The 13062-nt window shown below is 49.6% G+C and overlaps 5 protein-coding genes across 5 annotated transcripts; 4 read left to right on the top strand and 1 right to left on the bottom strand.

The window, feature by feature from the left end:
• Positions 1–565: 565 nt before the first annotated feature.
• N7520_006846 (fungal specific transcription factor domain-containing protein) lies at positions 566–2693 on the top strand (the record flags this gene model as incomplete). Its single annotated transcript, XM_057140780.1, has 5 exons — positions 566–1043; positions 1100–1356; positions 1412–1602; positions 1655–2188; positions 2249–2693. 5 exons carry the CDS (start codon positions 566–568, stop codon positions 2691–2693), a joined length of 1905 nt encoding a protein of 634 aa, XP_056994786.1.
• Positions 2694–2935: 242 nt separating this feature from the next.
• Positions 2936–4705, top strand: N7520_006845 (CocE/NonD family hydrolase; the record flags this gene model as incomplete). Its single annotated transcript, XM_057140779.1, has 1 exon — positions 2936–4705. The coding sequence occupies one exon, from the start codon at positions 2936–2938 to the stop codon at positions 4703–4705; it is 1770 nt and encodes a 589-aa protein (XP_056994785.1).
• Positions 4706–5237: 532 nt separating this feature from the next.
• Positions 5238–7197, top strand: N7520_006844 (hydrolase CocE/NonD family protein; the record flags this gene model as incomplete). The annotated part of the gene is made up of 4 exons (XM_057140778.1): positions 5238–5649; positions 5702–5953; positions 6014–6292; positions 6347–7197. 4 exons carry the CDS (start codon positions 5238–5240, stop codon positions 7195–7197), a joined length of 1794 nt encoding a protein of 597 aa, XP_056994784.1.
• Positions 7198–7583: 386 nt separating this feature from the next.
• On the top strand, positions 7584–8639 carry N7520_006843 (alpha/beta fold hydrolase; the record flags this gene model as incomplete). The annotated part of the gene is made up of 1 exon (XM_057140777.1): positions 7584–8639. The coding sequence occupies one exon, from the start codon at positions 7584–7586 to the stop codon at positions 8637–8639; it is 1056 nt and encodes a 351-aa protein (XP_056994783.1).
• Positions 8640–9539: 900 nt separating this feature from the next.
• N7520_006842 (5-methyltetrahydropteroyltriglutamate--homocysteine S-methyltransferase) lies at positions 9540–11903 on the bottom strand (the record flags this gene model as incomplete). The annotated part of the gene is made up of 2 exons (XM_057140776.1): positions 9540–11835; positions 11893–11903. The coding sequence occupies 2 exons, from the start codon at positions 11901–11903 to the stop codon at positions 9540–9542; spliced, it is 2307 nt and encodes a 768-aa protein (XP_056994782.1).
• Between the last annotated feature and the right edge of the window lie 1159 nt (positions 11904–13062).

The raw sequence follows: 13062 nt of genomic DNA, 5'->3' as shown, positions 1-13062 counted from the left end.
AATTTCCCCACTGCAACTCGTACGCATTTGCAGATGATTTGTTTCACTTTCAACTGACACGTATCCTCCCAAAAGCCAGTAAGATAATCTGGATCTCTTCAAATTGCGTGTGTAATGAGTATTAGGGCTGATACTATTCTCAGGAGCGCAGTGTTGGAAGCAGAAGTTATCGTTTTACTAGCGACTTCATCTTGCTTATCCTGACTTTTCTGCAGCTGCAAGGAAGCTGCAGACTTTTCGATTGAGGAGAAAGCGTTAATTAATATCTTGAATATTAATAAATTACAAGGCTTCGCGGAAATACCATGCCACCAACACGCAGGCAGAGACCGAAGGCCGTGAGATTCCCGCCCCTCCATTTATGCGCAGCTGACGACTTCTAGTGTGATAGCTGTTGGCATAGGAAGGTAGCATGATCTAGTGCATACATAGCGGTACTTAACACTAACCGTAGCAAATACAGATCCGCTGTGATAACAAACGAGGACCATGCCGCAACTGCGAGACGTACGGTGTGGATTGTAAAGCTACCCGAGCCGACGGATCTGTTCTGCGAAGAGTGCAGATGGAGCACACAGCAGATGAAGATGAGCATAGAGTCACAAACCCGGCAGCACCATCCTCTGAGGCTTTTGTTCGTCAACGGTCCTTTCATCACGCCGACAACCAAAATGACTACTTTTCGCCTATTTCGACGGCCACATCTAGCAACCCTGCTATTCACACATATGCTAACCACAATTCTGATGCTCCTTCCACCCCATTAGTTACGTCGCCCACCGTATTTGGTCTATCAAATCGTAGCTTGGAGGGTGTTGTCACGGTCGAGGCGACTGCCGTGCCACAGCGATCTAAATATGCAGGCAAGATCTCGACTCAAGTTCTAGCAAAGTCTGCCGAAGAGTTGTTTCAAGATGAGGAGATTCGAATTCGAGTGATGGAGTTTTTCTGTCCGCTTATGAGTTTCGCAGAAGACATCTCTATGCCTTTGTCCACATTCTACCCAACCGTACGAAAGGACATTGCCGACAGGCATGTAGAAGGTAAGGCCCTTCGCCGCTGACATCCTCCAATCTGCATGACCTAACCTCCTGTCCAGCATACTTTACATCCATCAAATCTATGTTTCCTGTTCTATCGCGAGGTGACTTCATCCCGTTGTATGAGGAATTTTATCATTCTGGTCACTCGACGAATGCTGTGTTTGTCTGTTCGCTTTATATGGTGATGGCTCTGGGCTCTCGGAAGGATGGCGGATCAGGAGACTCAAATGATCTTTTTGCCGCTGGATGGGAACTATACAGCCGTGTCATCTCAACACCGTATCTTCCAAGTGTCCAAGCTCTTCTCTTGATGGTCTGTTGATCATGCCGGTGGAGATTCCTCAGTTTCACACTAATACGCCTTATAGGCATTGGAATTAATGCATGGCAATAAAGATGGTCAGGCCAGTCTGGCAGTAGGTACGGCGGTGCGCATTGCGCAGTCACTTGGCTTGCATCGACGCCTGGCAGCACATAAACACCCATGGGAAAGGGGATTTGTTGAAAGGGAGTACAATCTTCGTACGCGCATTTGGTGGGTGTGCTATTGCCTGGATAAGTAAGTATCGATGCTCCAACGTGGGAGGGAGGTTTTTTTGACCGACTAATAGAAAACTTGCGTTTGAGACTGGGCGACCTTCTGCGATCAATGATATAGAGTGTGATGTGGATTCTCCAAGAAACATGGCCTTGACCCCCGGATCCGCCACGAGTTCTGAAGATGAGAATTTCTTAGACAATTTGGTGGAACTATGCCGCATTCAATCGAATATAATTTCGAGGCTGTTCTGTAGGCCTATCATTCAAGATCAGGACTGCAGTCTGATGGGAGAGATTGAGGCTCTCGACGAACAGCTCCTGACATGGAAGGAAAGACTCCCTTCAGCGGTGCGGATTGACGAACAGCTGGCTGGAATGCAGTCTAGTGCCATATCCATCAAATTTGTTCTGCTGCATTGCATGTATTACAACACAATGCTTGTCATTCATCGTGCGGCACTCTTTGGTGAGGCTCCATTAGAACCACATCAGCGTGCCCAGCTACGAATGATGGCCGCTGATGTTGTTTGTTTGAATTCAGCACGTTCACTAGCTCAGACAGTGAATGGTCTGGTTAGCACACCCTACAGTTGGCCAATCGTCAGGTACGAACAAGTTTTTAGGTCACTGAGATTTCAGGGATAATCGCTTACCCGTTTCATTAGATTGACGACATCCTACATTTTGAATGTCCTGTTCACACTATACATCGGGATCATGAAGAACCCAGCCCAGTGGACCTCTGAAAGTGACATTGCTCTGATCAAGACTCTGCCAAACTGTTTCTCCAAGGGGAATTCCACCCCTTTTGCAATATCATCATTTGACAAGCTCTGTACGTCTTTGATAGGTGCAATCACTGTCATGAGGCGACGGAGCCTTGCAGTACCGAAAGCTGCAGCAGATATTGAACTTCGACCGGAGCATTCGGATTTTGAGGGGAATCGTGTTGAGACTATGAGTGAGGAAGAAATCAACCAGGAGATGGATTTTCGCTTTGGGGATTTCTTCGGATTGTGTGGCAATGCCGACCCTCTTCTTTCGATGCAGATGTGGCCCGTAAGCCTAGATCAGACTACCGATGGAGTCGAATTTTTCACTAGTCAATAGTCAGCTTTCTCTTTGCCCAATTAAAAGTAGCTTGTTCTCTGAAGTTGAAGTCTCCGTGATTCCCACTTTTTCCGCGGAGTCCGAATCATGCTTCCGTCCGTGGAGTACAGTCCGATTGCATAGTACTGAATCCGAATCATCCGTTATATTAAGTGGACAAGAACTGCACCATGTGTAAAAACACCGGAAATAAAGTATTTCTCAATTCCTTCTTTCTGTGATCTCGACCTAAATTTCACACCATGCCTCCTCCAGTTTTCATCGCGACCAAACCGATCGACCCCCCAACCCTCGGCCGCAATAACTACCAAGGCTTCCGAAATGGCGAGAAAGAAATCCTTCCTAAGGGTTGGAATGGCTATCGATCGCGTCCCCTGCCATGTGATATCCTAGTTGAGCATGATGTTGAGATTACAGTCCGCGACGGCGCTCGACTTTACTGCGACATTTACCGATCCCCTGACAGTGGCCCTCTTAACCAGGTGCCTGCACTTCTCGGTTTCAGCCCTTTCGGCAAAAAGTTCAGTGGTCTTATGATGTTGAATCTGTTTACCCCATGGAACGTTGGGGTTCCTGATGGTCACCTCTCCGGACTCGAGAAATTCGAGGCTCCTGATCCCGCCGAGTGGATTCCTCGTGGTTACGCGATCATCAGCGCCGATACCCGGGGTACAGGAGACTCGGACGGCCCAGTGGTAATTATGGGGACTCAAGAAGGAGAAGATGGCTACGATATGGTCGAGGCATTGGCGAAGATGGACTGGTGCAACGGTGCCGTCGGGATGGTTGGTAACTCACATCTCGCCATCACTCAGTACTTCGTGGCCACTCAGCAACCGCCGTCTCTGAAAGCTATCGCACCTTGGGAGGCCTGCTCTGATCTGTTCCGTGAGCAGTTTGGAAGGGGTGGTATGTGGCATGGAGACTTCTTCGATTACATCTCGAGCGTTTTCATTCAAGGCCGCCACGGCATGGAAGACTTTAGAGAAATGTACAGACGCAGCGGAGGGCTACGCAATGCTTATTGGGATGATAAGCGCCCTGACCTATCTAAAATTACTATTCCTACCTATCTGACTGGTAGCTACTCCAGCAATGTCCATGTCATGGGCTCGATTCGCGGATGGCTGGAGATTGCTGCAAAAGATAAATGGTTTCGTCTGGGGCCCTGGCAAGAATGGCACGATCTTTGGGTTGAAAAGAACTCCACGGAGGAACTTCAGGCTTTCTTTGACCGGTATCTCAAAGGGATCGAGAATGACTGGGAGAGCACACCACGAGTGCGTGTGACGGCCCTGAAATTCGGTGAGAAAGATCCGGAGTACAACATCGTGGTTGATGACTTTCCCCTCCCTAACACAACCTACCGCGAATTCTTCTTCTCCAGTAATAAAAAACTGCTCCTTGAGGCACCCCAAGAAGAAGGTGTCTCTAGCTACGATTCTACAAGCATGCAGGGATCTACCTTCCGACATGTCTTTGAGGAGACTACCCGCCTCATTGGTCTTCCCAAAGCCATTGTGCATGTCTCCTGCAATGAGACCGATGATATGGATGTATTTGTGATTATCAGGAAACTTGACAAAAATGGCAAGATTCTTATGGCACTGAATGTGCCTTGGTCTAGAGCTCCTGTCAAAGCAATGGACCAAATTCAAGAGAAGGAAAAAAGTGACCTGATTCTTTACCCTGGTCCTGTTGGTATGTTGCGGGCTTCTCACCGTGAGACTGAACAGTCGAAATCGATCCATCCGCAATACCCCTTCCATCCTCATCAAAGAGAGCTTGCTGTTCCCCGTGGTGAGGTTGTTGAGCTCGAGATCGGACTATGGGCCATGGGTATTGATTTTGAGGCTGGAGAATCACTGGAAGTCCATGTCCTGGGGCGCAATCCCACGATCGCAGCTTTTCAGCCTCTAGTCGGGGTTGGCAAGAGTGGCGTCAATGAAGGCCAGCACCATGTTCACTTTGGGCCCCAACACCCCAGCCGAATTATTTTACCTTTTGTTTAAGTAGACTTTGATGTTGGATACGAATCAAACTTCTCATATAGAAGCAAACAGAGATAATCCAGATTGTAGCGAGCTAGATCATTTTGGTCAGTTTTTATTTCTTTGTGCTTCCAATCAAAACCTAAAATTTCAAGTTGACTAAAAGCTCACTAGATGATCGTTGCCAAAGACGATTTGTAACCGTCTCGTCTTGAGCTTCCGTCCAGCTCCTACCTTGATGGGTCTCTTGGAGAAGATAGAGATGGCATCATACATCAGAGAAATAGGAAAGAACCAAAAATGAATGCCACTTGTATCCCAACCCCACTTTACTGTCTCTATCCCCCGGGGTGGTGAGGTGAATACCCGCCAAGCCCCGCTTTCCCCACGGTGATTACGGGGCCTTCATCTCAATTTCCGTGGAGAATCGGAGGGTTAGTGGAGCTAGCTCAACCAGCAGTAATCTGGATAGAAACAAATAAGTACTGATATAAGCGAGCCAACTACATTCTCCCTCTTAATCCCTCCATCAATCTTTCCATCATTGTCAGATATGCCTTCCACTGAAGAGATCGAGTACTTCCCGACGCCTGCCATTACGACAGACCACCACTACACGCTGCCGAGCCCTTCTATCCAGATTCTGAGAGCGGGAGTCGTACAAGTACAAGATCACCGCCCACTGCTCTCCGATATAGTTTTGGAGAAGCATACCGCGATTCCGACACGGGACGGCAGTATTCTCTATGCGGATATATACCGACCTTCAAAAGCGCCATTAGGCACTGTGCCAGCTATCATTGCCGCTGGTCCATTTGGCAAAGACGGGGGTCCTAATAAGTGGCATTTCAATCAATGGCCCTGGCGTTTTGGATGTCCTAGAATCGCTACATCAGGGCTTGAGAAGTTCGAAGGACCCGATCCTGGCTACTGGTGCTATCATGGCTACGCAATTGTTCATACCGGCAAGTACTTCTTTAATAATATTAACTATGACCTGCGGGCTGACTGGAATAGACTGCCGCGGGGTTTGGGAGTCTCAAGGTGAGATGACTTTGATGCCGTCGAAGCTTGAGGGTCAAGATAACTACGACATCATCGAGTTCATTGCAGCTCAGGAGTGGTGCAATGGAAAGGTTTCCATGGCGGGAAATAGCTATCTTTCGATGACACAGTATTGGACCGGTGCCGAGAATCCACCTCATCTTGCCTGCCTGGCGCCATGGGAAGGCATATCCGATTTATACGAAGATCAGGTTCGGCGAGGAGGTATACGAAATTTCTCTGACTCGGGCTAGATGATTCTTTTCTAAGTTCTTTTCCTGATAGGCATACCCAATCCTGGTTTTATCGATGGCATGTTCCGTGGAGATGTAGCATCAGCCACTGGAAGTAAGTCGATTGACTTCAATGCTATGTGCTACAAATATCCACACAGAAACTCCTTCTGGAATGGGTTCAGAGCAGAGGTCGAAAAGATCAAATGCCCAATCTACATGGTGGCCAGTTGGACAAATGCGCTGCATACCAATGGGACTCTCAATGCGTGGCAAAGACTTGGCAGCCAGGAAAAGTGGCTGAGAGTCCATAACTCACATGAGTGGCCAGGTGTGTTTACGGATTAGTCATGTCGATCTTTCTTTCTGACATAACATTTGGTAGACTTCTATGATGAGCAGAATGTTTTGGACCTGCGACGCTTTTTTGATTACTACATGAAGGGAGTGAACAATGACTGGAAATATACCCCACCGGTGCGATTGAGTATTCTGAATCCTGGCGCAAAAGATATCGTGAACCGACCAGAAAGTTCGTTCCCTCTGGAGCGTCAAAGTCCATTGAAGCTCTATCTGGATTCCACATCCCTGAAAATGCAACACAATCTGCCGGCTCGACCGGGCAACACAGCCTACGATGCTTGTACCGGGCAGGTACAATTCAAAATGCCAATCACTTCGACCATGGAATTTACTGGATATATCAAACTTCGGCTATGGATGGAAGCACGTGGCTCGGATGACATGGACGTATTCACTACGCTATCCAAATATGATCCCAAAACAAACCAGGTGCTAGAAAGTACCTTGATAGATGTTGGGCGGCATCTCGAGAACCCGGAGAAAGAACGAGAGGATCTTCTTCGTCGCCATCTGGCAGATAATAAGGACTGCGAGAATTATTTTGATTCTGGCCCGATGGGCTGTATTCGAGCTAGCCATCGGGAACTCGATGAAGCCCAAACCACGATGTTCCAGCCGGTTTACCTCCATCAAAGAGAGCAACTGCTGCAGCCTGGCGAAATTGTACCACTTGATATTGCTATTTGGCCCTACGGCATGATCTGCAATCCAGGTGAAGAGCTCCGAGTGACGATCTCTGGGGCGAATCCTAAGGAGCATCTCCGCCCTACCGATGTTCGGCCTCAGTTACGCAACCAAGGGATGCATGTTATTCACACTAGCGGGGAACGGGATTCGTACCTTCTGCTACCCTTGATCCCAGTGGCGAAGTAGTGGGGGCAATGAAAGAATAGTCGCGTGCCAGGAAATAGATGCATCAATCGCTTGACTGAGACAACGGAAATCCCGTTGGTTTGGTCTCTTACTGTGCGCTAAGAATTAACCGGTCCGGTATATGTATGGTAGAGAGTAAACCAAACCTTTCCGCTCTTTTGCCTACTTAGAGAGCACTTCTGAAACATTCACCTCTTTCTCCATACCTGGGATTTAGATGGGCAATTATTTGTTCTTATGAGTCTCTACACCACTAGCCTTGAAAGTTACTTATGTCATTTGGGGGCCGTGAGACCTTCCCCTCACTTGGCAAAGAAATGTATATAAGCCAGCAATCTTGCCTTATTTTTTGATCATCAGCAAACTTGAATCCTCATTTTGCCATCATGGCTACCCTCACAGACCATGAAGTCGTCTACGGCGACAAGAAGATTCACTACTTGGCAGCTGGCCCAGTAGATGGCCCCTTAATTCTCTTTATCCATGGATGGCCAGCTACGGCTATCACTTGGAAAGCCCAGCTTGATGCCTTTGCTGCCGTGGGCTTCCGAGCCATCGCTCCCGATATGCCTGGCTACGGCCACTCGACCGCCCGTCGAGTCGCTGACGATTACTGCCTGGAAGCTATTATGGAGGGCATGGTGGCCTTGTTAGCTGACACTGGCCGCAAGGCAGCTATCTGGGTAGGCCATGACTGGGGTTCTATTGTGGCATCAACGGTCGCGATCCAGCACCCTCAAACCGTCAAAGCTCTCGTGAATATGTGTGTGCCATACTCAACGATTGAGCTTGGTTGGGATCAGTTCCTTCCGTTGGTAAACCGTGAAATCTATCCAGCAGACGAATATGAGATGGGTCAATGGGATTACATGAAAATGTACGAGGAAAACTTTGAAAAGTCCATCGACTGGTTTGATAGTGATATTGCTGGATTCTGCACGGCCATGTTACAAAAGCCAGGCCCACGGCCGGACCGGTATGCCCCTGACAGGTTTTCGAAAGTGCGGAAGATCGGGTGGTTTAACGGCTTGCCAAAGCCGCCGAGTGTGGAGCAGCTTGGACCCCCCGTTCTTCTGGCGGATGTTGCCGACTCTTTTATCAAGGATATGCAAAAAACTGGGTTTTGGCCAGGTTCTGCGTATTATCTGCATCATAAACGCAATGCGGAGTATAATGGAAAGAAGGAGAGAAAGTTGACGCAGCCGGTGATGTTTATCCATGGACTATGGGATTTGGTGCTCGATACAAAGTCATCTCGCCTGATCGAGCCCATGAGAGAAAATTGCTCGAACTTGACAGAGGTCACTATCGATGCGGCACATTTTGTGTCGTTTGAGAAGCCTGCCGAAGTGAATGCGGCCCTGTTCCGATTCATATTGAATTCGCTTCCGAGTGAGTGGCCCGGATTCTGGAATAGTGGGTATACTCAGAACAAGTCTTGAATTGTGGTTATAATTATTCTTTATCTACAGCTAGTTTTGGTACATTTTTAAAGAAAGAATCTTCATTATTTAGAGACACGCCTTAGCTAGGATGGCCATACTTGATTCGGGATGATCCCTGAGTTTCGTCGTCTCCGAGACCACCTGCACGAATATAGAGGGTGCGTGCACAGGTAGAAGAAATTAGATGAATGCGTATTTTACTGAATCATGTTATTAATTCTTTGGAATGGATACTACAGGACTGAGTGCTGAAGAGAGCGCCGCGAAAGTTCTTGACGTAGCCAGATCGCAGTGGACTATCGGGGTCATGTTAATGTCGGTGGCTAGCCGCTCTACCAGCCGTCTTTAGGGCAATCCGGACACCCATTCAAGCACCTGAATATTCCTCACCTGAACACATCGGCTGAACAACATCCAGTGGTTAAGTGGGACCAACTAGATGCCCGTCCTATTATCAATTGGCCAAAGGAGCCGAACGACTTCGACCTTTACGAAAACATACTACATGATACAGTTTTACTTTGCAGAGTACTCCGTAAATAGTGGAAGAATAATAATATTCACATTCCGATTCTACTTGTTGGTAGAAACTAGTTCCGTCTCCAAGTCCAAAGCCCCGAAAGGCAAAGGACGGGATCCGAACAAATTGTTGAAATAATCGGCACCTGTTGGTGGCACCCATGTTGAAATCGTTAGTCAATGTTGAAACTCCGTAAACCCGCTTTTTGGTGCCCTCTAATCAGCAAAACCCGTTGAAACCCGTATGTTGAACTTTTGGTATCATCGTCATAACTCATCATAAAAAACAACTCCCCGTGCCAAAGAGGCGGCAGGTTGATTGCCGCCTCCATTTTGATTAACACATTATGGGAAGGAAAAGGAAAAATTTGTCACAGTTTACTGTGCGTACTTCTGGCGGAAGAACTTGGCGGCGTTGACCATGTTGGTCAAAGCGGCCTTGGTCTCGGGCCAAGCGCGAGTCTTCAGACCGCAGTCAGGGTTGACCCAGAGCTGCTCGGGGGTGAGGTGAGCAAGCATCTCCTCGAGGCGAGCCTTGATCTCCTCCTCGCTGGGGATACGAGGGGAGTGGATGTCGTAAACACCAGGTCCGATCTGGGCGGCGAACTTCTCGTCGACGAAGACCTTCAGGAGCTTAGCATCAGACTTGCTGTTCTCGATGGACAGAACGTCAGTGTCGAGGGCGGCAATGGCGTGGAAGAAGTCCTGGAACTCAGAGTAACAGAAGTGGGAGTGGATCTGGGTGGTATCGGCGACACCAGCGGTGGACAGCTTGAAAGCCTGGACGGCCCACTGGATGTACTTCTCACGCTCGGTACCAGCACGGAGGGGAAGACCCTCACGCAGAGCAGGCTCATCGACCTGGATAACCTTGACACCGGCGGTCTCAAGGTCAACAACCTCGTCACGCAGAGCAAGGGCGAGCTGCTGGGCCTGGACGGACTGGTGGACGTCGTCACGGGGGAAAGACCAGCGCAAGCAGGTGATGGGGCCAGTGAGCATACCCTTCATAGGCTTCTTGGAGATCGACACGGCGTACTTGGACTCCTTGACGGTCATGGGGGCAGGACGGCTGATGTCACCAACAATGATGGGAGGACGGACGCAGCGAGAGCCGTAAGACTGGACCCAGGCGTGGGTGGTGAAGACGTAACCAGTCAGGCGCTCACCGAAGTACTGAACCATGTCGTTACGCTCGGGCTCACCGTGGACGAAGACGTCAAGGTCAAGCTCCTCCTGGATCTTGACAACATCCTTGATCTCGTTCTCGATGAACTTCTCGTACTCCTCAGCGGTGATCTCACCCTTGGTGAACTGGTTGCGAACACGACGGATGGTCTGGGTCTGGGGGAAGGAACCAATGGTGGTGGTGGGGAAGAGAGGGAGCTTGATGTGCTCGGTCTGGGCAGCAATACGGGTAGGGAAGGCAGAGAGACGGTTGTGCATCTCGGGGGTGACAGCAGCCTGGCGGGCCTTGACGGCGGGGTCGTTGGTGCGCTTGGAGGTGGCACGGGACTGCATGGACTTGGCGTTGGCCTCGAGCTCAGCGGAGACAGCAGCGGGGCCCTCGGTGACGGCCTTGGCGATGACAACAACCTCGGAAAGCTTCTGGACAGCGAAGCTGAACCAGTCGCGGACCTCAGCATCGAGACCCTTCTCAGACTCAAGAGTGTGGGGAACGTGCAGAAGAGAACTGGAGGTAGCGACAATGACGCGGTCCTTACCAAGCTTCTGGATGGCAGCCTCGACCTTCTCAATGGCGTTCTTGAAGTTGGTCTTCCAGATGTTACGGCCGTCGACAACACCGGCAGAGAGAGTCTGCTTGGGGCCAAGAGCAGCGACAACGGCATCAAGCTGCTCGGGGTTGCGGACAAGGTCCACGTGGATAGCGTGCACGTTCTGGAGGGAAGACAGGACATCAATGTTGTGGACAATGTCACCGAAGTAGGTGGCCACGGTCAGGCGGGGGGCCTTGTCACCCAGGTTGCCAAGCTGCTCGTAGGCGGGTTTGAAAGCGGCCTTGGCCTCAGCAGCAAGGTCGTAAACGAGGACGGGCTCGTCAATCTGGACATCCTCAGCACCGGCAGCCTTGAGCTGGGCAAGGAGCTCAACGTAGACGGGGAGAAGGTCAGCCAGCTTGGTGATGGGGTTCACACTGGCACCACGGTCGGCCTTGGCCAGAACCAGGAAGGAGACGGGACCCAGGATAACGGGGCGGGTGACAATGCCAGCGGCCTTGGCCTCGAGGAACTCGCGGACGGGCTTGGGGTCAGAACCGAGCTTGAAGACCTGGTTGTCGGCCAGAGCAGGCTTGACATAGTGGTAGTTCGAGTCGAACCACTTGACCATCTCGAGGGCAGGGACATCAACACCCTCCTTCTGGAGACCACGACCCATAGCGAAGTATGTGTCGAGAGGGTCAAGGTTGTACTTGCTGTAGCGCTCGGGAATAACACCGAACAGCTGGATGTGGTCAAGGACCTGATCGTAGAAGGCGAAGTCATTGGAGGGAATGGAGTCGACACCAGCCTTCTTCTGGAGGTTCCAGTGCTCCAGACGGAGACGCTTGCCCTCAGCGAGAAGGTCATCGCGGGAGATCTTGCCACCCCAGTAAGCTTCAGTGGCCTTCTTCAGGTCACGAAGCTTACCCATACGGGGGAAACCGAGAACGGATCTGTGGATGATTATTAGCAATTAGGAAGCGCGCAACACATGAGTAGGATAGACATACGATTGAACCATTCTGACGGATTGTGTGTGAAAGGAGAAAAGAGTAGACGGGTTCTGAGATGAAAAGAAAAAGATCCCGGAACCTTTGAGTTAAAAGAAAAAGAAGAAGAAGAAGGAGGAAAAAGCGAGAAGAAAAACGGAGGGGGATGAGCGGGCCTAACCCCAACGGGATGGAGGGGCAGAAAGTGGCTTTTCCTTACTATTACGTGGAGCGAAACAGGGGGCTAAGATGTGCACGGTCTTTAACTAAGGAATTAAGGAATTATAAGGAAAGTGGGGTGGATTAACGAGTATCATTGGTAATGTACCAGTATTTGAATGGTTATACCATTAATAGTCCTTCTCCACTACAAACTTAGCAGTATTGCCTCCGTGATCGGCGGGGATCACGCCATTATTTTTGTCGGGGTGATAAGCTTCGATAAGGGGCTTCTTCGTCTTTACTGCGTATATTGTGTACTCATGTGGATTCATCACGCAAAAAAATACATAACAATTCCACTTTGCCACTCTGGAGTCAAGTTCGTGACTCACAATGGGGACTCAAGGGAGACAGAATAGGGACAGAACGGAAACTCAGGGCGGAGCAACATGCAACCTCCGACCGATTTGCTCAGATTTCGACTGCATACACAGATTCGATGGACCAATGGTATAGAACCTGGTTGCATAATACTCACCGAGATCACATCTTATAGATTGGGATACATGGAAATACACAAAGTCACCAAAGTCGTTTATCGGAACCGTTCGGAGATTCAGTAATGCCGATGATGATACTCCGTAAACAATAAAAGCTGCAGGGTACACCGCCCCTGGTGCAGGGAGATGGCGGTCAATACATGTGTAGAGAGATCACAATAGACTTGGCTAATGAGGAAGGAGCCAGAATGGCACTTTCTGTATAACGAAATGGAACACCGCCACAATCCGCAGATCATGATGATCATGTTTCTTCCGCTTCCGCAACCTCATTGAAATGACGTTTCTCATTTGCCCTCGTTGGCGAAGAGAGCGTCCTGCTTCGCCATTGGATGCTGACTCCTACGAACGAGTTCAACACAACGGGCGGATCCTTCGTCAGGGTCAAGGTATGCTTTGAGGCTTTGCATGCAGAGTAGTTGATTTGGCGCTAAATAAGGATCACAGGGCCATCGGCTTCATTGCAAGA

Source organism: Penicillium odoratum, assembly GCF_028828045.1.
Source record: "Penicillium odoratum strain IBT 22623 chromosome Unknown utg000005l_segment0_segment0, whole genome shotgun sequence".
NCBI classification, from domain to species: domain Eukaryota; kingdom Fungi; phylum Ascomycota; class Eurotiomycetes; order Eurotiales; family Aspergillaceae; genus Penicillium; species Penicillium odoratum.
The sequence above is the reverse complement of the archived record's forward strand: the minus strand, read 5'-3'. Positions and strand labels throughout refer to the sequence as shown.